The following is a 22397-nucleotide window of genomic DNA, read 5'->3' as shown; positions in this document are numbered from 1 at the left end:
CTGAACACCATAAATAATTATCCCAAGGAATTCAACCACAGATGATTTTGCAGTGGCCATTCTCACAAATGGTTTTAAAGATGTGGGGAAGACATGGAGGATATTGGGGGGGGGGATAGTTTTCAGTAATCACTGGCTTTGAGAACAGTATCCTGGTCTCTCTTCTTTGACAGCATAGATGTCCCAGCACGACTGACCGGCCCAAACATGGTGGGCATAAGCATCAAATGCCCTTTTCCTAAACCCATTAAGTATCTGGCTGACCCCTGCCTCTATCAGCTGTCCCCAGCCTAGTGCCCCCAAACCCTAGATTATACAAATTCATGAAGAGGACTATTGTGACCATATAACACTGGTCTTGAAAGACCTACATTGGCTCCCAGTACATTTCTGAGCACAATTCAAAGTGTTGGAACTGACCTTGAAAGCCCTAAACAGCCTCGGTCCTGTATACCTGAGGGAGCGTCTCCACCCCCATTGTTCTTCCCAGACACTGAGGGCCTTTTGGCAGTTCCCTCACTGTGAGAAGCCGTTACAGGGAACCAGGCAGAGGACCTTCTTGGTGGTGGCACCCACCTTGTGGAGCACTCTCCCACCAGATGTCAAAGAGAAGAACAACTATCAGACTTTTAGAAGACATCTGAAGGTAGCCTTCTTTAGGAAAGCTTTTAATGTTTAAAAGGTTACTGTATTTTAATATTCCGTTGGAAGCTGCCCAGAGTGGCTGGGGAAACCCAGCCAGATGGGTGGGGTATAAATAATAATAATAATAATAATAATAATAATAATAATAATAATAATAAATTTATTTATATCCCGCCCTCCCCAGCCGAAGCCGGGCTCAGGGCGGCTAACAACACTAAAATAGTGCAACATTATAAAAACATTATAAAAATTAATTAAAATCAAAATTGATGGCAACCATAAACTAAAGTTTTGTAAAGATTGCCAAAGGAGGGAGTCAGGCTGCGCCCTGACCAAAGGCCTGGTGGAACAGCTCTGTCTTGCAGGCCCTGCGGAAAGATGTCAAGTCCTGCAGGGCCCTAGTCTCTTGTGACAGAGTGTTCCACCTGATCGGAGCCACAGCCGAAAAAGCCCTGGCTCTGGTTGAGGCCAGCCTAACCTCCCTGTGGCCTGGGACCTTCAAGATGTTTTTATTTGAAGACCGTAAGTTCCTCTATGGGACATACCAGGAGAGGCGGTCCCGTAGGTACGAGGGTCCTAGGCCGTATAGGGCTTTGAAGGTTAAAACCAGCACCTTAAACCTGATCCTGTACTCCACCAGGAGCCAGTGCAGCTGGTATAGCACCGGATGAATGTGATCTCGCAGCGAAGACCCCGTAAGGAGTCTCGCTGCGGCATTCTGCATCCTCTGGAGTTTCTGGATCAGTCTCAAGGGCAGCCCCACGTAGAGCGAGTTACAATAATCCAGTCTGGAGGTGACCGTCGCGTGGATCACAGTGGCTAGGTCAGGGCGAGAGAGGTAAGGAATAATAAATTATTATTATTATTATTATTATTATTATTATTATTATTAGCACCTAGCCAGGATGGCTCTGCTTGCCTTCACACCTGAGGCAGCAAGTTGCTGGAAACCCCAGGAGGGGAGAGTTGTTCTTATGTTCGTGTTCTTATGTTCTTGAGCCAGGATTCCCAAAGGTGGGCTACTTCTGTCGTCACATCACCTATCATTATTACCCAGACAGTGGGATAATGTATTAGCTTCAATACCTAAGGTGCAATTAGATTTAAAATTAAGACTAAAACAACAGAAAATAATATTCAGAGTTTATCGAACCCCTTTACGGTTGTATAAGGGTTAGCAAAGATAGCTCAGTGTTGGAGATGGACAAGGGCAATGTCTCTCTGAAACACGTGTCTTTACTTAACAAGTCTGGGGAGAAAGTCCTGACTGTGCAGGAAAAGTTACAATCTTTATACTATATACCTGTAGTATGGAAATTATCAACGGGACAACGGAAACGGATTTTCCAGGAAATTTATATGACATCTGAAAGATTACTCCAAGCAATTAGCATCACTAGCAGGGTTGTTTGAAGACTTGTAATGAGAAACTCTCTACCTTTCTATATTGATTTAAATTTTGAGTTATTTTGTAAGGTGTGTAATTAGAATTGGAAAATGTACACAATGCAGTAAGATAAAGGTAAATTCTGAAAGCCACGAGGTGGGAGGGAAGGAAGTGGACAGGCTCTAAAAAGCCAGGGACGTTGAGTGAAATGATGTGAACGTATATTATTAAATAGACAATAAATAAAAAAATTATATACACACACACACATATATGAATATGAAATGGGTTTTCCATGCCCTAATGATGGCCAAGAGATTGATATTGAGGAATTGGAAAAATGAAGATATGATACCCTTCAGCCAATTTATGAACGCACAGCTTACAGGCACAGACTCTGTATGGATAAATATGGTAACATTTGGAATGAGTTTATACAAAATGTAGGCAGCTATTAGCATTTTCAAAAGCACTTGAACAATAATACTATACCAATTTATACCAGAATGTACGGGAATATATTGCTTTTTTGGCCTATTTTCCCTTTTATATGTATCTTTGTTGTTGTTTTTCTCCCTCACTTTTCCTTCTATTTTTTCTGGAGCACTTTATTTCTTTTAACTGAAATCACCTTAATAAAATATAAATTGTTGTTGTTGTTTAGTCGTGTCCGACTCTTCGTGACCCCATGGACCAGAGCACGCCAGGCATAAATATATATAATATAAAATATATATAATATAAAATATAAATATATATATTTAAATCCCCTTCCAGCATTTGATTCTGCCACCGCACCAAGATGGGCTGTGCTGCAAGTCATAGCAGCCTCAGTGCTGCCTCCTGGTGGCCACCTCCTGCCTGACGACAACACTCCTTCAGAGTGGCTGGGGAGCATGTTGGTCCGAGATCCAGGGCAACTTTCTTCACTGCGGATGCTGCATCCTAAGGCTCAAGGAAGACAAAAACAAGCATCTCTTCACACAACACACAACCTTCCCAAGGGGCCCTTTGACCCCCTTAAAAATTCTTACATTCAGAAAATGAGTTTTCAAATACTCCTGGGGAGCAGGATTAAGTGCTCCTTGCTCATTTTAATATTAGATGCTTTAAGGGCAGGACCGTTTGGGGAGAGGGAGAGAAGAGAGTGGAATCAGCTGCATGGGTTCAAGAGAGGATTAGACAAATCGATGGAGAGGACCGCTGATGGCTCCTACCCACCACGGCTATGCTCTGCCCTCCACAGTTGAAGACAGGGGTGCTTCTGAACACCACTTGCTGGAAAGCACAGGAGACGGCTTTTGGGCATGAAGGAGTGCCTCCACCTCCATCGTTCTGCCCAGACACTGAGATCCAGCACGAGGGCCTTTTGGCGGTTCCCTCGCTGCAAGAAGCCAAGTTACAGGGAACCAGGCAGAGGGCCTTCTCAGTAGTGGCACCCGCCCTGTGGAACGCCTCCCACCAGATGTCAAAGAGAACAACAACTATCTGACATTTATAAGACTTCTGAAGGCAGCCCTGTTTAGGAAAGCTTTTAACATTTAATAGGTTATTGTATTTTAGTGTTTTGTTGGAAGCTGCCCAGAGTGATTGGAGGGACCCAGCCAGATGGGCGGGGTATAAATAATAAATTATTATTATTATTATTATTATTATTATTATTATTATTATTACCCCTGCCCAACTGTTCAGCCATTGTGAGAACAGGATCCTGCACTAGATGGGCCACTGGCCTGGCCAGCAGACTCTCCTTATCCTCTTTTGTTCATAGTGCTTGTCACGATGCAAAGCATGTTGTTGTTGTTGTTTAGTTGTTTAGTCGTGTCCGACTCTTCGTGACCCCCTGGACCAGAGCACGCCAGGCCCTCCTGTCTTCCACTGCCTCCCACAGTTTGGTCAGACTCATGTTCGTAGCTTCGAAGACACTATCCAACCATCTTGTCCTCTGTCGTCCCCTTCTCCTTGAGCCCTCCATCTTTCCCAGCATCAGTGTCTTTTCCAGGGAGTCTTCTCTTCTCATGAGGTGGCCAAAGTCTTGGAGCCTCAGCTTCAGGATCTGTCCTTCCAGTGAGCACTCAGGGCTGACTTCCTTCAGAATGGATACGTTTGATCTTCTTGTAGTCCATGGGACTCTCAAGAGTCTCCTCCAGCACCAGAATTCAAAAGCATCAATTCTTCGGCGATCAGCCTTCTTTATGGTCCAGCTTTCACTGCTGGGAAAACCATAGCTTTGACTATACGGACCTTTGTTGGCAAGGTGATGTCTCTGCTTTTTAAGATGCTGTCTAGGTTTGTCATTGCTTTTCTCCCAAGAAGCAGGCGTCTTTTAATTTTGTAGCTGCTGTCACCATCTGCAGTGATCATGGAGCCCAAGAAAGTGAAATCTCTCACTGCCTCCATTTCTTCCCCTTCTATTTGCCAGGAGGTGATGGGACCAGGGGCCATGGGCATTACTGGACATCAATGAGGAAGGAAACTTCATGGACTTTCAGAGGCTACATGAAGACCAGACCATTCTGCATCACAGCCACAAACTCCCACCTAGGGGCTGAAATATGGCAAACCCAGAAGCCAGGGACCCAGCCCTGCCAGATCCTTCTGCAAGCCCAGGGACACGGACCTTGGTCACTGGTTTCTTCATGCTCTGAGCAAAAGGGTATTGGAGAAACTCTGGTCACTCTTGGCCCTCGGTGCAGAGGTTTCCAGGGCTTATGAACATGAAACGGAGAATTGTGTCCTGAATATGCAAAGCCAACTTTTCATTTCCAAGACATTATCGCCTTAGGGGAGGCATTTTCCCTCCCCCGTCCCCCTTTGAAAAAACGTGCAAGAGGATTTAGGCAGATATTCAAACTTCAAATGATTACGCAGCAGATGCAAATATCATCTTCCACTGTGAAACAGGTAGCTGCAGGCGCAAGATTAACAATATTAATAAGAGAGTAGGCAGATAAAATAATAAAATGGCATCAGTGGAACTGGTGCTTGACGGGAATAATAGACCACTGCCTGCCCAGAGGCGGTTACAATCTGAAATCCAGTGCAGGAGAGGCAGGGAAGAGCGATGGCAGGAAATGCTTGCAGGTCAATTGCTGTTTCTGTAGGGCAGGCATGGCCAAAGTCCATTTCGGGGGCCTAATCTGGCCTGCCGGTCGGTTTAATCCAGGGCCCTCATGGCAGTTCATTTCCTGGGGTAAAATCCTTTTTAAAAAGCTCAACACCTTTGGTTGGCCCTTTGGTTGGCCCTCACAGCCCTTCACTTCATCAAATCTGGCCCTCTTTGGAAAAAGTTTGGACACCCCTGCTGCAGGGGTTTGGGGATTGTGGGGCTGTGTCAAAGGCACCAACAGGACTTCTGAGGCAAGATGAGAACTCCTTGCGGGGAGCGGTCGAGCAGGAACTGCCCCTCTCTTCCTTCAGATATCATTTGAAAACTTCTTTGTTCACACAGGCATTCAAAACATGACTTTTAACTAGCCAGCAATTACTGATATTTTAAAATGCTTTTATGGATCTTTTGTTGACTTTGTAAGTTGTACATAATTTTTTTTACATCATCTTTATTGAATTAAAATACAAATACAGATACACACATAAAGATAAAAAAGAAAAGATTAAGACAAGAAAAGAAAGAGGGGAAAAACATACAAAACAAGAATTTGCATTTCAGTGGTACCTCAGGTTAAGTACTTAATTTGTTCCAGAGGTCCGTTCTTAACCTGAAGCACCACTTTAGCTAATGGGGCCTCCTGCTGCTGCTGTGCCGCCAGAGCACGATTTCTGTTCTCATCCTGAAGCAAAGTTCTTAACCTGAAGCACTATTTCTGGGTTAGCGGAGTCTGTAACCTGAAGCGTCTGTAACCTGAGGTACCACTGTATTATGCAATCGTTCATTGAATTTCTAAATAAAGGATTTCCAATTCTTCTCATTGTACTTGTATTGTTATTTACATTTAACGCACAGCCTTCTATTACCCTAATTTGTTTTCGTGTACTCTAACAAATTAACATTTGCACATTGTATTTTACAAGGGTAAGTTTAATTCCGCAAGGAGATTGTTATTTGGACAATATGTTTTTAGGTAATCTTTGAATATTTTCCATTCTTTGCATACTTTCTGCTTTGAGAGCTCTCTTACTTTCCCTGACATCTTTTGCCAGTTCTAGGTATTCAATCATAAGAGTCTGCCATTCTATTGAGGGTGGTGTTTCATTTTTCCAGTTTCTTGCCACTAATATTCTGGCTGCTGTTGTTCCGTACATAAACAATGGTCTTATATCTTTTCTGATTTCCGCTGACATTATTCCTAGCAGTAAGGCTTCTGGTCTTTTTCTGAATGTAAATCTGAATAGTTTTTTGAATTCATTATTTAATTCCCGGATGACTGTGCAATTCCACCACATGTGTAAGTATGTCCCTGTCTCTTTTTTGCACCTCCAGGAGGTTGGTGATCTACCTTTATACATTTTAGCAAGTTTTCCTGGAGTTTGGTGCCATCTATAAAGCCTATCTGATATATGATAAAGTGAGGGTCCATAAGGGTTTCTTGAATCAAGTGATAAGAAAATCCCTGTATAAGATCTGGGAGAAATATAAAAGGTTGTTAGAGCCAAAGATACCCTTGTAGACCTCTCCTGCAGAAGCCATAGCAGTCAAAAAAAGGCATATGGAAAAGGAATGGCCCAACTATCGAGTACTGCTAGAATTTGTTGAAGATAAGCCAATGTTGAAAAAATAAAGCCACTTGACAGACTGGCTCCAATACTTTCAAATAAACCAAAGATTGAGTTTAGACAAGAGAGATGGTCTGGCAAAAGAAACATCCAAGTTTGAAAAAGAGCTAACTCACAATAAAGGAAAACATATCTCAGGAATATACAACTATTTATTAGAATGGGAAGTGAAAGAAGAGCAAGTTAAAGTTGTAATGGCGAGATGGGCACAAGATCTTGGATATAGTATCTGTATGGAACAATGGGAAAGATTATGGAAGAAGGATATAAAATTCACGGTGTGCTATAATCTTAGGGAGAACGTAAGTTGTACATAATTAAATAAATGTGATCTGAAAGCAGAATGGGACAGGGGTGGCTCCCCCCCCCATGTGATGCTGGCAGCATGTGATGCCGCGGGTGGGGCTAGCAGGCACCGTCCCACTAGTCCCACTCTACCTCTGTGTGTCTAGTCTTCTTGTGGTAGCAAACCTCTGAGAAGGGCCCAAGGAAGCCCTGAGACAGAAATATTCCAAGAGTTCAAGGCACGTGGGGCAGAAGTGTTCAAGGGTCCGGGCGACCTCTGCGTGGCAGAGGGTGGAGGAGCAAAGGCCACAGGAAGCAGAGAGGGCAGGGTGGCATAGAAGGCTTCAAAAAGGAGGAGTCTGTGGTGGAGCTGAGAGCAAACAGAAAGCCAGCACACAGATTTAAACTGGGGTACATGTCACATGGCCTGAAAGGCAAGAGAGGTGTAGGATTTGAGCACCAAACCATTCTGTGCACTGGGCAGAGGTGAAGCAACCAAAAGCCAGAGAGGAGGATCGATGGGGGAGCCTGACCCCTTGGAAGGCTCACCCCAATTCAAAGGCTTTGTCTGCCCTTTGGGGACACCACCCTGCAAGCGAGGCTCTGGCTAGTGTCTCTGGAGCTGTCTGGTGTGCTGCCTGGACCCTTGGCAAAAGAGCAGAGGGTTACATGAACAACTGGAACACTGCTGCAGCATCCACCCTGCTAGCCCTCTTGGCCCAGACTCCCTCCAGCCCCACTGAGAAGACTGTGTCAATACTAAGTCACTTAGCAGAGCCAAAAACCAAATTGTTGGCTCCCTAATCAGAGTGTGAAAGAAGAACCCAAGAGGTGGAAGGCAGAGCAGTGAAACCGGGAGATGGAAAGAGGCAGGTGTGGAGGGAGGGTGAGAAACATAGAGCTGCTCTGGCACCAGCCAAGAGCTCATTTTTAGACAGAGAGGGAAATGTGTCCGGATCTGGGCATTACTGCAGAGCCTACCCCCACTGCTCGTGGGACAGCAAGCTCAATACAAGGAAAGCAGCACCACTCTCAGCAGGACAAGACTGGTCCCAGATTTCCAGACACAATAAATGGACATATTCACTCCAGACTACTCCATCACCAATCAAACTAGGTTTATAAAATTATTCACGGCATTGAGAAAAAGTCTCCTCCCTCTCTCCTAACACAAGAAGCTGAATGTTAGAAGATCTGAGACAGATAAAAGGAAAGACTACAATGCACAGCACAGAAATTAAACTATGGAACTCAATCTGAAAGGAGGCAGTAATGGCCACCAACATAAATGGCAAGGCTTCCAAACAACAGTCGCTGGAAACCACAGGAGGGGAGAGTTGCTCTTGTGCTCCAAATCCTGCTTGTAGGTTTTCCAGTGGGGCACTTGGGTTGGCCACTGTGGGAACACGATGCGGGTCTAGATGGGACATTGGCCTAATCCAGCAGGCTCCTGTGTTCTTAGGTATCAACTGGTATACAACTAAAAAGAGAGCAAAGAGGAAACTAGGGGGAACTCCTTTAGCAGTATTAAAAAAGTTAATCAGAGTACGCCCATTGCTTTCAACAGGTCTCCTCTGAGCAATACTGTTTGGTATTACTCTGAGTCCTAGCACCTGGGAGTTTGCAGAGCAAGACTTCAGCTGAACCCCAAAGGAACTGTGCACAAAGGTTTGCATTTTGAGACGACTGCTGGTTTTCATTCTCAGGTCACACAGTAGATAAACAGAATCCCCGTTCCCAAAATGATGTCTTACCTCTGGCCATGCCAAGCCACCAAGAGCCTTTCCGGGATGTGGCTGCTATTGTGCCATCCACCTTTTTTGAGACACTGAACCTCTGGGCACTATGCAGAACACCGTAAGGCCCAAACATCTGTCACTTTCCAAGCATGATGGTCTGACAGCGTCTCTCCCATTTTATGGAAGCAACAGTTAGTTACAAACACTCCAGCTCTTCTGCAGGCGTTTTCTGGAGGGACCCTCTTCTCACTTCTCTCAGAAAGCACCCAAGGGGGCGTCATGCAATATCTCCCTGCCAGAAGTGCATGACGTAGCCCTTAGGTGTCCAAACTACTGAAGACACACAAAACTTCCAGCACACGACAAGCCTCTGGAGCTCTCACGAGACAGGGAAGAGGCAGGTCTAAAACAGAGACCCTGGCAGAAATGGGGGTGGGGCAGCAGAGACCGAAACTGAACACTCTAGACCAGGCACGTCCAACAGGTAGATCGTGATCTACTGGCAGATTGTGGGGTGTTCCTGGTAGATCTTTGGCCCCTCGGTGATCTCCTTCCCCCCCCCAATAGGATGGACTTTGGTCCATCCTATGACAATGGGTAGATCACTGCCAGTTTTTTTATACTGTGAGTAGATCGCAGTCTATTGGGAGTTGGACGTCCTGCTCTAGACCTAACAGCAGTGGCGTAGCATGGGGGGTGCAGGGGGGGCCGGCCGCACCGGGCGCAACATCTGGGGGTTAGGGTTAGGGGGCACAAATCCACAGGTTAGGGGGCGCAAATCCACAGGTTAGGGGGCGCAAATCCATGGGTTAGGGGGCGCAAATCCATGGGTTAGGGGGCGCAAATCCATGGGTTAGGGGGCGCAAATTACTTGCCTTGCCCCGGTGCTGACAACCCACGCTACGCCACTGCCTAACAGGTCTGGTGAGATTCTGGCCTTCCCACTGTTTTCAAAAAAGGGTCCGCAGCTTGAGGGAGAGAAGGAGGGAGCAGGAGCACAGCCAGGAAGTCCTGCAAGGTGCCACTGTTTTTGCTGCCTTCAACCCCACATTATTGTACTTCTCCGTGTGTAAGACGAGGTTTTTTTTTAATTAAGAAATTAGGTTAAAAATTGGGGGTCATCTTATACATGGATAGTGCATGGGGGGGGGATTGGTTGGTGCTGCGAGCCAGAGATTGTCAGTGTGTTATTGGTGGCTGCTGCAAGGGCTGGTGTTGATATGCTGTCGCTGTGGCAATTGGGTGGGCGACTGGCAGCAAGGGAACCAATGATTGTGGTTTTTCCTACATGCACTAGTGGCAGCGTAGGTCAGACGGGTGATTTTCGGCAATCCCCCCCTTAAAAAAAGCTAAACAACTCACTGCTCTGGGCCATCTCCCCCTATTTTCTTAATTCTGAGTGCCCCAAAATAGGGGGCTTGTTATACACGGGAAAATACGGTATGTCAGCAGTAGTGGAGATTTTTAAATCTAGAGAGAGGCTGCTGCTTTGCTGGGGTTCTGGAGACTGTTTTCTGGGGAACCTTACATACCTGAGGCTTTGGGGGGAGGGGTGACAGCGGCATGGATGCCTCAGGGCAGAGCCAGAGAAGCCCCTGCTGCTCCCCATTTCCCCAGGCCCAATGCCCATAGCTGTCAACCGTCCCGTATTTGGCGGGAAACTCCCTTATCCCAGCGCCGTGTCCTGCTGCTGTCCCTTATCGATGATGCCCTTAAATTTCCCAGGTTTCAAAGGAAGCAGCTCCTCTCCCTCCCTCCCTTCCTGCCGGCCAGGGAGGAGGGAGGCTCCAACTGTGTTGCTTGGCTGCCCGGCCCCCTCTCACCAGCTTTGGCCCCCGGGAGCCCCTCCCCACCGGGACTGGCGGGAGCCTCGGGTTCTTCCGCCGCCATCCTCCTCCCAGCCGCCAACCTGAGCGTCTCTGCCTGGGGCCTCCCCTCTGCCTACCGCTGCCCCCGCTAGGCCGTACTGTGGCTGCGCCGCCGAAGGACCCGGATGAGATGGGCAGTGTGGCACAGCCTATGAATTGCTGAGGAGCCTTGAAAGGAGAGTGAGGGCAACCATAGAGAAAGCAATTCAGAAAGAGGACGAGGAGGCAGGTGTTCCAAGGGCTACAAGGGAAGGACCGCAAGCGCTTCTCCCATAGATTTGTAGTGGTAGACTAGCATAGATGGTCTGATCTGTGGTTTTACTTCGGGTGCTATTCCCCCCCTTCCTCCCGCCCCGCCTGATGGAACTGAGAGCTGCAGATGGAGCACGAGAGAAAAGATACAGAACTGCAGCAGCATCTTCGTAGCTTGGACTTTGTTTTGTGCAAAAAGTGGTTGCTGCTTGGAGTTCTTTAATTGCAGTGTTTCATCAGCTTGAGCAGCAACCTCTGGAACCGAAGGGCTCAAAACCAGAGCTGCTCTCCCAAATTATCTGGTCCCTTTTCGCTTCGTATTTCAGCTGCTTGACTCAAATCCCTTATTTTGGCTGCTGGTCCCTTATTTCCAAGCCTGTCAGTTGACAGCCATGCCGATGCCTGAGGCGAGGCCTGCCCAAGCCGGGGCTCCGGCTCCCCCTCGGCCTGCCCCGCCAGAGCCGCCCCGGGAAGGGAGCCCCTCGCCCGGCCCAGGACGCTCCCCGGGCAGCCGAGCCTCTCTTCCGCCCCGGCACGTGACGCCCAGCAATCATGTGACGCGCTCCGCACGCCCTTCTGCTCCCTCGCGCACTTACGTAACTGACGCCCTCGAAGCCTTCCGCGGACAAAAAGTAGTCCCCCGCGGCCCGCCAGATTTCTCCGAGGAAACGGCCGGCTTGACGCTTCCCCCGACGAGTGCGCAACCAGACCCCGGGGGGAAAGAAGCCGGAGCAGCGCCGCCCGCCCAGCGCCGCCGCCGCGCCCTCGGAAGTAGTCCCGGCGCCGGCGGGGTCCGGCGGAAGAATCCCTCCGCCGGGCGAGGGAAGCGGCGATGGCGACCGGGCGGGTGCCGGGCCGGAGGGAGCGGGCGGCTGAGGGGCCGCGGGGGTGGCTGGGAGAGGCCCCCGGCGGTAAGGAGGCTGCGGCGGGCGGAGGGTCCCCGGCGCGCTTGGGTGGGTCTCCGGGCGGCGGGCGAGGGGAGGGGGCCTGGCGCAAGATGGCGGCGGGCGGCCGAGGCGCGGGCGGGGGCTCAGGCAGCGCCGAGGGCAGCCCGCCTCGGACAAGGCCCCGCGGGAGGGAAGGCAGAGCACGGAAGCCCAGCCCGAGCGGCGCGCGCACCCTCCTCGCCCCCCCCGCACGCACGTCACGCCAGGGCGCTGGGCCAATAGGAAAGGGGAGGCGGGGAGAGGGAGCCGGGAGCGCCCTGGCCTCTCCAGGTGCATTGTGGGAGAATCCCTCCATCCCTGCCCGGTGGGCCACCCGGGAGCCGGGCCAGGCAGCGGCTGCGCTTGCAGGCCCAGAGCTCGGCTGCCTCCTCGGGGAATCCGGGGGCTGCAAGGGACCCCCAGGGTCATCTAGTCCAACCCCCTGCAATGCAGGAATCGGGGCAGGATCTGGTGCCCCAGCCGCACAGCAGGGGGAACGGTTGGCCTCTGTTAAGGGAGAAATCCGAGGGCTCCCTTGGACAAAAAACAAGGACGCCAGCCAGGAAGACCAGAGCAAAAGAGCAGCCAGTCAGCTTGGTCTTGATTGAAGACTGTGGCGACAGGACTCCCACCTGCCACAAGGTGGAACGAGATGGAAGCCCCAAACAAAAGAGCCCCCAAACTTTTATTAGCTGCTCATCCCCATGTTACACCCCACCCCAAACTACATCATTCATACATCACAGTTACATCATGAAAGGGGAGGTCTGGTGGCAGGAATCTGAGCCTCCTGGACCCTGCCCCATGGTTCTCCTTGCCCTCCACCAAACACCCATCAAGTGGAACAAAAGAGATATTTACATTTCCCTGTTTTCCTAGCCAAGTTCATCACACCCTTTTGTCTTCATCTGGGTTTGTTCTTTCTGGAATGGCTTCCTCTCTGGCACTCAGGTTTGTTATTTCTGGAATGGATACCCTCTGGCACTCTCTGGATGCCAGGGATTATCCCTCAGGCAGAGGGGCTGCTGAGGAGCTGAGCTCACATGTCTATAGGAATTTCTGAAGTTTTCCCAGGGAGCCAGTACATAGATACATTTATCAGCAATTTCTTACATTTGGTATTGTGCAGCAGAGGCCCTTTGAATAGATAGGAAGAAACTGTGATGAAGTGTTTTGTGGGGACAAATCACAAAAGTCACAAAAGTGATTGTGCTGGTTTTGGTAGTGTGCTGCATGTGCATGATATCTGCTGGAGGGGCAACCCCCCCCCCCAACCTATACATAAATTCCTGCAACACCTCGCAACTCCTGCTCAGGGCAAAAACCCTTCTCTGCCACAGCCCCCTCCACCCTTGCTCTGCTCCAGCCTCAAAGGCTGCCCTGCACAACTTTGGTCTTTGCAACCAGCAATTCAGGGAGCCCTGCAAGGAGCACTCTCGGACGCCTGCCTGCCTGGCTTCCTCCCCCACAGGGTGAATTGTGGGTTGCAAACACCGAAGTTGTGCAGGGCAGCCTCCCAGATCCTAGTCTGATACTCTAACCACTATGCCACACACCAATATGAGCAACTTAAGCGCTCAGCGATAGGAGCACCACTTTTCTTTCTGCTTAGATCAAACTGTACTCTGGCATTTCTGGACAAGCAATACTTCCTCTGGCAGCTTGTTCAGTTTTCCATTAAATTTTAGTGGTTAAACTGCTGGGCGGGCGGGGGGCGATAAGCAAACCAAGGCACAGGGTCACCTGGACTCCAAACCCAGTGCCTAGCAGGCTAAAGTTTTCCTGCCCAAAGGGACACATGTAGGGCAACAAGCAGACTCTGGAGGTGGCAAAGTAATGAGATTGTCATTCAAACATTAGTTACTTTTCTGCTGCCAATATATCTCATTAGAGATTAGGGGATACACTAGTTGCTTGCTGCTTTCATCTTTGGTTCCCTGATGAAACAAAGAACCTGGAATTTGGAGCACATCTTGTGTCTTTGAAGCCATCTAGGTTCAGAGATAAGCCCGATTATATGAAGCTGTGTTGTGGAACACAGGGAGGGCCTTGCAGCATTTTGCTTTTAAAGTGGCAGCCAGGTGCCCCAGTGAGAATCCCCTCAAGCTCAGCAGCCCCCTCTTATGCCTCAGAACGTCAGAAGAGCCCACCTTGTCCAGCATCCTCTTCATGGCCAGGAAGAGGCCTCTTCTGGGAGGCCCCACAGGCAGGATCTCTCCCTGCACTTTGGATTCCCAGCAGCTGGTATTTCGAGTCATATGACCTCTGATCCCGGGTCCCTCTGATCCAGCCATCATGACAGGAGACCTTGGTAGCCTTATTTTCCATAAGTTTCTTTAAGTCCTCTTCTAAAAGCTTTAAGTTTATTGTTTCCTCTCTTCTCTCTCCTTGCCTAGTCTGAGGTGCCCTAGATGTTGGTCACTTTCTGGCCTCACTCAAGCACAGTTAGAGGAATTGTATCTGGCTCTGGCTGTAGTTGGGATATCCCCATTCAGGTATGTGCCAGAAATATGTACCATGCAACGGACGGGCAAGATAGTTCCTGGGGTTGTAATGAGGGGGGCAAGATGCTACACTGAAGAGTGTGGAACTGGCCTGGGTGCTGGGTTTGCAAGAGAGCTTCAGAAATATGACTAGGAAAGACCTGGCATGGATTAGCATTGATTCCATTACTGATTTATTTAATTTTTTTGGGTGGGGAGGTGCTGTTGCAGGAACACTCCTCTTTTGCAGTCAGAAGCTTCTGTTTCTCGCTCCACCTTTCACTGACGGGCATTGTCAAGTGCCACACCCCAGTAGGGGGCAACTGAAGACTGGGGTTTCTTCCCACCATGACACACACGCTCTGCTTTTCCAGACTCGGCCATGGAAGCAGAAAATGAAGTGGAGAGCAGCAGCGATGCTGCCCCTCGGCTGGGGCAGCAAGAGGAGCCCTCCGAGAGCGGCCTGGGCATGGAGACCTCAGAGACCATGTCTGCAGACAGCAGCGATGCTGCCTCGGTGCCCGTCACCCTCTCGGAGGCAGATGAATCCGGGGTCGGCCAGAGCTCGGACAGTGGAGGGATCTCTTTGGTATGGACCAAGTCTTTTTTGCCTCTTTGGGGCTAGGCTTTCTGCCAGGGTGGGGGACACAGCAGGCCAGGCCCATTCCACAGGGGGCAAAGATAGCAAGTCTGACCTGGTGGAAGTATGAGAGGCTAGTAGGAAGTCTCCTCTTGCCTTTCCTCGTGGAATGATAGATTTGCCTTTATTTATTTGTGTAGAGTTGGAAAGGGACCCATCTAGTCCAACCCCCTTGCAATGCAGGAATTGCAACTAAAGAGTCTCTGACAGATGGCCACCTAAATTGTTCTTCACATCCTTCTGTGAAGGAGCGTCCACCACGTTCCTCTCTCTGCCACCTCTGAGTCGAGTTCCAGCCTCTGTTTCTCCCCCCCCCCTCTGCCTCGCAGGCCGAAGTACCGGAGAGCAGCTCCAGCACGGACGCCTTGCCCAGGGCCTACCTGCCGGACTCCTCCTCCATTGCGCAGTCCACCCTGGTGTCCAGCGTCTCCACCGTCAGCCAGTCCGTCCTGGTCTCCCAGTCTCCCCAGGGCCTCGTTCACTCCAGCGTCCTCGCGGAAGGAGCTCCCGTCGTCTCCAACTCCACGGCCTCCACCTCCTCGGATCTGAGTGCCGCCATTGACAAGATCATAGAGTCCACCATTGGGCCAGACATCATTCAGCGTGAGCAGGCAGAGGGCTGCGGGCGGGGAGTCCGTGGTGGGAGGGTGCAGAGGGAGTTGGGGGAAGCAAACGGACTCTGGAAGTCGCTTCTCACAGCCGTTCTTAGAAGGCACCCCCAAATATGCCATTTGTGCAGGAGCTGACGCTGGTTCTCTTTGTTCCCTGGTTCAGGGTGCATTGCTGTGACAAGCGAGGAGGATGGCGGGGCCCAAACCACCCAGTACCTCATCCTGCAGGGACCAGATGATGGTAAGGAAAGGGTCTTACGCATCCATTTCTTTGCCTTCCTCTCCCACCCTTTTCTCCAAGGAGCTCAAGGTGGCGCATGTGATTCTTCTCCTCCTCGTGTGATCCCCACAACACCCCTGTGAGGTTGGCCGAGTGGGGGATTCAAACCCTCTCCCAGGCCCTAGCCCGACACTCTGAACCACTCCACCTCACTGGCTCCAGCCTCGCTTCCTTCCTCTCCGGCCGGGAGCAGAATGCGGAGGCAGCCTCAGCCTCTGCCGCTCACGGACTGCGCTGGCCTGAGGGCTCCCTCCTGGCCAGCCTAGAGAGGAGGGAGGGTGTTGGGAGGAGCTCTCCCTTGACCTGGCGCCTGCACTCGCTCCCTCTGCCGCAGGAGCCCCCGCGATATCCCACATGGCCAGCTCTGCCCTGGCCCGCAGCTTGGCTGTGGAAGCCCTTGCGGACGGCCCCACCTCGACCTGCGTGGAGCACCCTGGGCCCCTGGAGCTGCTGGAGCAGCCGGAGCCGCTGGACCAGTCGGAGGAGCCCGACCTGGAGAGCCTGGAGGAGCTGATGGAGGTGGTCGTGGTGCAGCAGTTCAAATGCAAGATGTGTCAGCACAAGAGCGCCTCAAAGAGGGTCCTCATCCAGCACATGAGGGAGCGCCACTTCCAGCCAGGTGCGTCGGCCTCAGCCGGGGCTCGTCAAGCTCCAGGGGCGGAGTGGAGTTTTGGAGCGGTTCGTAGACTCAGAGAGTTGGAAGGGACCCCGAGGGCAAGGCAGGATTGGTGCACGAGGGCATGGAGTCGGATCTTGCGCAGGCTTGCCAAGAGAACTCTGGCTCTGCACCACGAATCTATCAGCTTCTGTAGTTTGTGTGCAGTCAACTTTTGGGAGCCGAGGGGGGAGGGCGAGGGTTAGCAATACAAGAGGGAGGGGAGGTTCTGTGGCACAAACAGGGCAGCATAAGAACATGAGAAGAGCCTGCCTGGATCAGGCCAATGGCCCATCTAGTCCAGCGTCCTGTTTTCACAGTGGCCAAACAGATGCCTCCTTTGGAAACCCCGAAGCAGGATTTGAGCACAAGAGCATAACTATCCCTGCTGTGGTTTCCAGTAACTGGCATTCAGAAGCGCCGCTGCTTCTCACCCTGGAGGCAGAGCAGAGCCATCCTGGCTAGCTGCCCCCGGTAGCCCTCTCCTTCTCCTCCATCAATTTGTCTAATCCTCTTCACTGCCTCCTGCGAGAGGGAGTTCCATAGTTTTACTCTGCATGAAGAAGGACTTCCATCCATCCAGAGTCTTCCGATGTTCAGTACTATTGGGCATCCACAAGGTCCAGCGTCATGAGAGAGGGGGGGAAAGACCTTTCCCTCTCCAGTTCCTCCAGGCCAGGAATCCTTTTCTCAACTCTGCTGCTTGCAAGTCAAGCTGCTGTACGATGGGAGAGATGGGAGGGGCACAATATATGGACTCAATCCAAATCAAAAATTTAAAAAGGAGTGAAAATGTTTTGATGAATATATAGCAAAATATTGCTCAAAAAAAGATACGCTAATATACCTAGATTAAAATGTGAAGTACTGGGCTGAAGAAAAATGAGTAAGGAAAGATAATAAGAATATATAGATGATTTGAGAAGATTGTAGAATGCAAAGATTATTGTAAATTGTATAATGTGGAGCAAATCAAGTGGGGGCGGAGGGAAGTGAGAGGAGGGAGAAAAGAATAATATGATGGATTGAGGAAATAGAAATGCAAATGTATGGGGGGATGGGGAGGAAATGGTGTTGGCTTTGGTACATTTGTATTGTAATGTAGTATGTGAAAACCTATATATGTATATATATATATGGACTGAATCGTGCTGTTTCCTCCCCTCTAGCGTCAGCCCCCGGTGTGAAGAAAGGGCGCCCCCGGAAGGGGGCTCCTGTGCCCAAGGCCCCAGAGAAGAGGAAGGCAGAAGAAGCAGAGGAGGAGGAGGAAGACGACATTGTGGACGCAGGGGCTATCGATGACCCTGAAGGTATTGCTCACGCAACCCCGCAGCTGCAGCCCCTCCCCCGGCTCCCCCGCCCCGCTCACCTGGCCTGCCTGTGCCACTCTTCCGCAGGGGACAGCGACTACAACCCAGCGGAGGACGAGCCTCGAGGGCGCCTGCCCAAGACCAGCAGCCGCCCTGTGCCCACGTCCAGCGAGGAGCGGCTGCGCCGGCGGCCGGGACGGCCCCGCAAGTTCCCCTGCCTGGAGGTGGTCCCTCAGCCAGAGGGTAAGCAGCAGCGGTGGCAGAGCAGGGAGAGTGTGCAGAAATGCACACAGAGGTGCGCTCCGATTGGCAAGGTCAGCCTCACCTGCAGGGCATGGCGGATTCTCCATTTTCCAAGTCATTGCCAGATTTAGGGCCAAAGTGAAACACTTCCAGTTGCTGGCTGCATATCAGAAACGGAGGTTTTCAGCGCTGACTTCCCTCCTTCCTTCTTCTGGTTTTTTATATCACATATAATTTTATCGCTTAGGAGCAAGTATAAATGTAAAATGCAACACATTATGTGTATGTGGAGTATGTAACTGGAAAACTAATAAAGATTATTTGGAGGAAAAAAGAAAGAAAGACACGGAGGTTTTCAGATTCTCCAGGGGATGCTTTGGCGCCCCATTGGAGTTCAGTGGGACTACTCACAAGCAAATAGGCGTTCTTGCAAATAAGTGTGTTTCACAGTAGGGCAGTTTCTTCTACTCAGCTGCTGGTAGGAGGTTGGCAGGGCTTGCTGCCTTTGAGGGAGCCTCGCTCAGATCCCCCTCTGCCCCCTGTGGGTCGAGTCGCGAGGGGAGCAAGGCAGTGGCACCAAGCAGAGACGTGGAGAGGGTCCCCTGGAGCACCAGAGAACAAGTTTGCTCCATCTCCCTGTCAGTTTGCATTTCTTGGTGCAGAAAGTATTGATCTGATGTGTAGAGATCTTTCCTATTCCAATTAGTTCAAGAAGGTTCTGGAAGCTTTTCTTTGTGAAAGAAACAAGCAGAAGGTTCCTGATGTTTGGGTTATTCCTTCAGAGAAGCTGAGAACAGCTGGCTTAAACTGGGTCTCTTATCTCTTCTGTCAAGGTCATGCTGACTAGCATAATAAGGCCAGAAGGAGCCCGGGCTTCACTTTTTCTTTCTATCTCTTTTCCTTCTTTCTATCTCTTTTCCTTCTGGTGTGCTGTTCTGTACAGTATGTAGCGTTAAAGTTTAGACTTATAAGTTATTGTAAGCTTAAGTTAAGTCTGCTGCAACTGGATTTCTTACGGACAGGGCCAATCCTGAATGTATTGGATTTCTAAGCATCGTGCTCATTTGCCTTCAGTAGCAGTAAAGCTCTCCTGGATGAAATAGTCATTCCCCCTGGTCTATTTTGGGGGAATCCTGCAACGTGTTTAGGTTTTTCCTCTGCCAACTATGCATTGGAAGTTCTTCTCTGGATCAATAGGAGCAGAATTCAATGACACTCCCGTGGGATAGCCCTTCACATATTTGTAGATGGCTCCTTTGACACCTGTCAGTCTTCTTTTCTCCAGGCTAAACAGATTTCTTCATGCCAAATAGTTCTCATCCTGTTTTTTTATGCTCTCTTTTCCTTCCCCTTTCCCCCAATTTGCACAATGCTGTTCCTGGATTGGCTTTGTGCTTGCTGTGGCTTCAGGCCACCCCCACTTCCTTCCCCCCAAACTAAGCTGGCTGGCTGTTTCCCTTGGGCAGGTGACAACGCAGAGCCCGTGGTCTCATCCCAGGGCCTCCCCCAGGGCGACCCCCAAGGCTCCGAGGCGGCCAGCTCCTCGGATCAAGTTCCTTTGGGGGGCGAAAGCCACGGGGAGCAGGCCGTGAGCCAGTCCGACTCCGAAAACAGGGACCCTTCCTCCCGCGAGAAGCTGGAAGCGCTCCCCCGCCGGCGCGGCCGCCCCTCCCACCGCTTCCTGGGCAAGAAATACCGCAAGTACATCGGGCGAAGGTGATTGGTGGGGGCGGCAGGCGGGGTTGGGTCCGTCTGCCCCCTTGGGGCTCCCTGCAAGAGACCCTGGGGCCTCCGTGGGGCTGGGCTCTCTGCGCTGAGCGCCCCTGTGATGTCACGCCGCAGGTACTGCTACAAGTCAGCCAAGCCCTTGATGCGACCCTACCTGTGCCGGATCTGCGGCTCCCGCTTCCTGACGCCCGAGGACCTGCGCTTCCACGTGAACTCGCACGAGGCCGGAGACCCCCAGCTCTTCCGCTGCCTGCAGTGCAGCTACCGCTCTCGCCGCTGGTCGTCCCTCAAGGTGAGTGCCGGCCGCCTCCCTTCTCCCGTCTCCTCCGAGCAGGTGGGAGGAAGACAAATAAATGGAGAGCAGGGGATGTTTATGTATTCATTTTCTCTTCCCCACCTGCCTGTAATAAATAATAATAATAATAAATTTTATTTATACCCCGCTCTCCCTGGCCAGAGCCAGGCTCAGGGTGGCTAACACCAGTAAAATTACAGTAAAATCTTAATTGGGGGGGGGAATTAAAATACAGGTTAAAATGCAATTTAAAATGCAAGTGAGCATTAAGTTGCAGGTCCGCTGCATAGAAAAGATCTATTAAAACATACGAACAATCAGTTTGTACAATCAAAACATCACAGCACAAGGCCTGCCTTTAAAAGCAATCTGTTCCCCAAAGCCTGTTTGAACACGAAAGCCTCTGTCTGCCAGTGGGAGGACAGCAAGGAGGGAGCCAGTATAACTTCTCTAGGCAGGGAGTTCCAAAGTTGCTTGTCATCAGCCAGCGCTGCGGAGGCCCTGTCCTGCATCCCCCGCAGACCTGCCTGAGAGGGAATCGGGACGGAGAGAGGGGCCTGTGGGAAGTCGCTCCAGTGAGCAGGTGGAGAGAGGCCAAGGAGCCAGAACCAGCTGAGGTTTATTTTTTAATATTGGAAGATTAGGAAGACGATGGTGTGAGCTACTTCATCTATACTTCATTTAGTCACAGCCACTGTTGAAGTTGCAGCATTTTCAGTTTCCTTTGATGGATTTGTACGTACAATTGACTTTTTCTGCTGTTTTTTCTAAAAGTAATAAACATATTTTTAAATATATATATATATTCATAGAATCATAGAATCATAGAATCATAGAGTTGGAAGAGACCACAAGGGCCATCGAGTCCAACCCCCTGCCAAGCAGGAAACACCATCAGAGCACTCCTGACATATGGTTGTCAAGCCTCTGCTTAAAGACCTCCAAAGAAGGAGACTCCACCACACTCCTTGGCAGCAAATTCCACTGTCAAACAGCTCTTACTGTCAGGAAGTTCTTCCTAATGTTTAGGTGGAATCTTCTTTCTTGTAGTTTGTATCCATTGCTCCGTGTCCGCTTCTCTGGAGCAGCAGAAAACAACCTTTCTCCCTCCTCTATGTGACATCCTTTTATATATTTGAACATGGCTATCATATCACCCCTTAACCTCCTCTTCTCCAGGCTAAACATGCCCAGCTCCCTTAGCCGTTCCTCATAAGGCATCGTTTCCAGGCCTTTGACCATTTTGGTTGCCCTCCTCTGGACACGTTCCAGTTTGTCAATGTCCTTCTTGAACTGTGGTGCCCAGAACTGGACACAGTACTCCAGGTGAGGTCTGACCAGAGCAGAATACAGTGGCACTATTACTTCCCTTGATCTAGATGCTATACTCCTATTGATGCAGCCCAGAATTGCATTGGCTTTTTTAGCTGCCGCGTCACACTGTTGGCTCATGTCAAGTTTGTGGTCAACCAAGACTCCTAGATCCTTTTCACATGTAGTGCTCTCAAGCCAGGTGTCACCCATCTTGTATTTGTGCCTCTCATTTTTTTTGCCCAAGTGCAATACTTTACATTTCTCCCTGTTAAAATTCATCTTGTTTGTTTTGGCCCAGTTCTCTAATCTGTCAAGGTCGTTTTGAAGTGTGTTCCTGTCCTCTGGGGTGTTAGCCACCCCTCCCAGTTTGGTGTCATCTGCAAATTTGATCAGGATGCCCTTGAGTCCATCATCCAAGTCGTTGATAAAGATGTTGAATAAGACCGGGCCCAAGACAGAACCCTGTGGCACCCCACTAGTCACTCTTCTCCAGGATGAAGAGGAACCATTGATGAGCACCCTTTGGGTTCGGTCAGTCAGCCAGTTACAAATCCACTGAGTGGTAGCATAGTCAAGACCGCATTTTACCAGCTTCTTTACAAGAATATCATGGGGCACCTTGTCAAATGCCTTGCTGAAATCAAGGTAGGCTACATCCACTGCGTTCCCTTCATCTACCAGGCTTGTAATTCTGTCAAAAAACGAGATCAGGTTAGTCTGACATGACTTATTTTTCAGAAATCCATGCTGACTATTGGTGATCACAGCATTCCTTTCCAGGTGCTCACAGACTGTTTGCTTAATGATCTGCTCCAGAATCTTCCCTGGTATTGATGTCAGACTGACTGGGCGGTAATTATTTGGGTCCTCTCTTTTCCCCTTTTTGAAAATAGGGACAACATTTGCCCTCCTCCAGTCTGCCGGGACTTCGCCTGTTCTCCAGGAATTCTCAAAGATGACTGCCAGTGGTTCTGAAATCACATCTGCCAGTTCTTTTAATAC

The 22397-nt window shown here is 50.2% G+C and overlaps 2 protein-coding genes across 4 annotated transcripts in view; one reads left to right on the top strand and one right to left on the bottom strand.

Moving 5' to 3' along the window:
- Nucleotides 1–6402: 6402 nt before the first annotated feature.
- LOC128415497 (translation initiation factor IF-2-like) lies at nt 6403–12152 on the bottom strand. Its single transcript, XM_053391738.1, has 2 exons — nt 11507–12152; nt 6403–6614 (listed from the first exon to the last, which is right to left on the bottom strand). The coding sequence occupies exons 1-2, from the start codon at nt 12150–12152 to the stop codon at nt 6403–6405; spliced, it is 858 nt and encodes a 285-aa protein (XP_053247713.1).
- ZNF335 (zinc finger protein 335) overlaps nt 11726–22397 on the top strand; it is a 26797-nt gene continuing 16125 nt past the window's right edge. For 2 of the 3 annotated variants that reach the window (XM_053394802.1, XM_053394801.1), the window contains exons 1-10: nt 11726–11821; nt 14233–14331; nt 14694–14908; nt 15289–15562; nt 15734–15811; nt 16185–16469; nt 17675–17815; nt 17903–18058; nt 19525–19774; nt 19901–20078. In XM_053394802.1, the coding sequence (XP_053250777.1) occupies nt 14702–14908; nt 15289–15562; nt 15734–15811; nt 16185–16469; nt 17675–17815; nt 17903–18058; nt 19525–19774; nt 19901–20078 (1569 nt within the window). In that variant the 5' untranslated portion in view covers nt 11726–11821; nt 14233–14331; nt 14694–14701. The remainder of the gene's footprint in view (nt 11822–14232; nt 14332–14693; nt 14909–15288; nt 15563–15733; nt 15812–16184; nt 16470–17674; nt 17816–17902; nt 18059–19524; nt 19775–19900; nt 20079–22397) is intronic. The other variant, XM_053394803.1, reaches the window with a different exon arrangement.

The sequence above is a fragment of the Podarcis raffonei genome, chromosome 6, assembly GCF_027172205.1.
Source record: "Podarcis raffonei isolate rPodRaf1 chromosome 6, rPodRaf1.pri, whole genome shotgun sequence".
NCBI lineage: Eukaryota > Metazoa > Chordata > Lepidosauria > Squamata > Lacertidae > Podarcis > Podarcis raffonei.
This window is presented reverse-complemented; position numbering and strand designations above follow the sequence as displayed.

What these genes read in the sequence shown, in the direction of transcription:
- LOC128415497 (XM_053391738.1), bottom strand. Translation starts at nt 12,152, where the DNA reads ATGGAGGGATTCTCCCACAATGCACCTGGAGAGGCCAGGGCGCTCCCG. An exon ending in GCTTCGAGGGCGTCAGTTAC is followed by an intron (nt 6,615 to 11,506) that starts GTAAGTGCGCGA and finishes TATTTCTCCCAG; the next exon opens with ATCTTATACAGGGATTTTCT.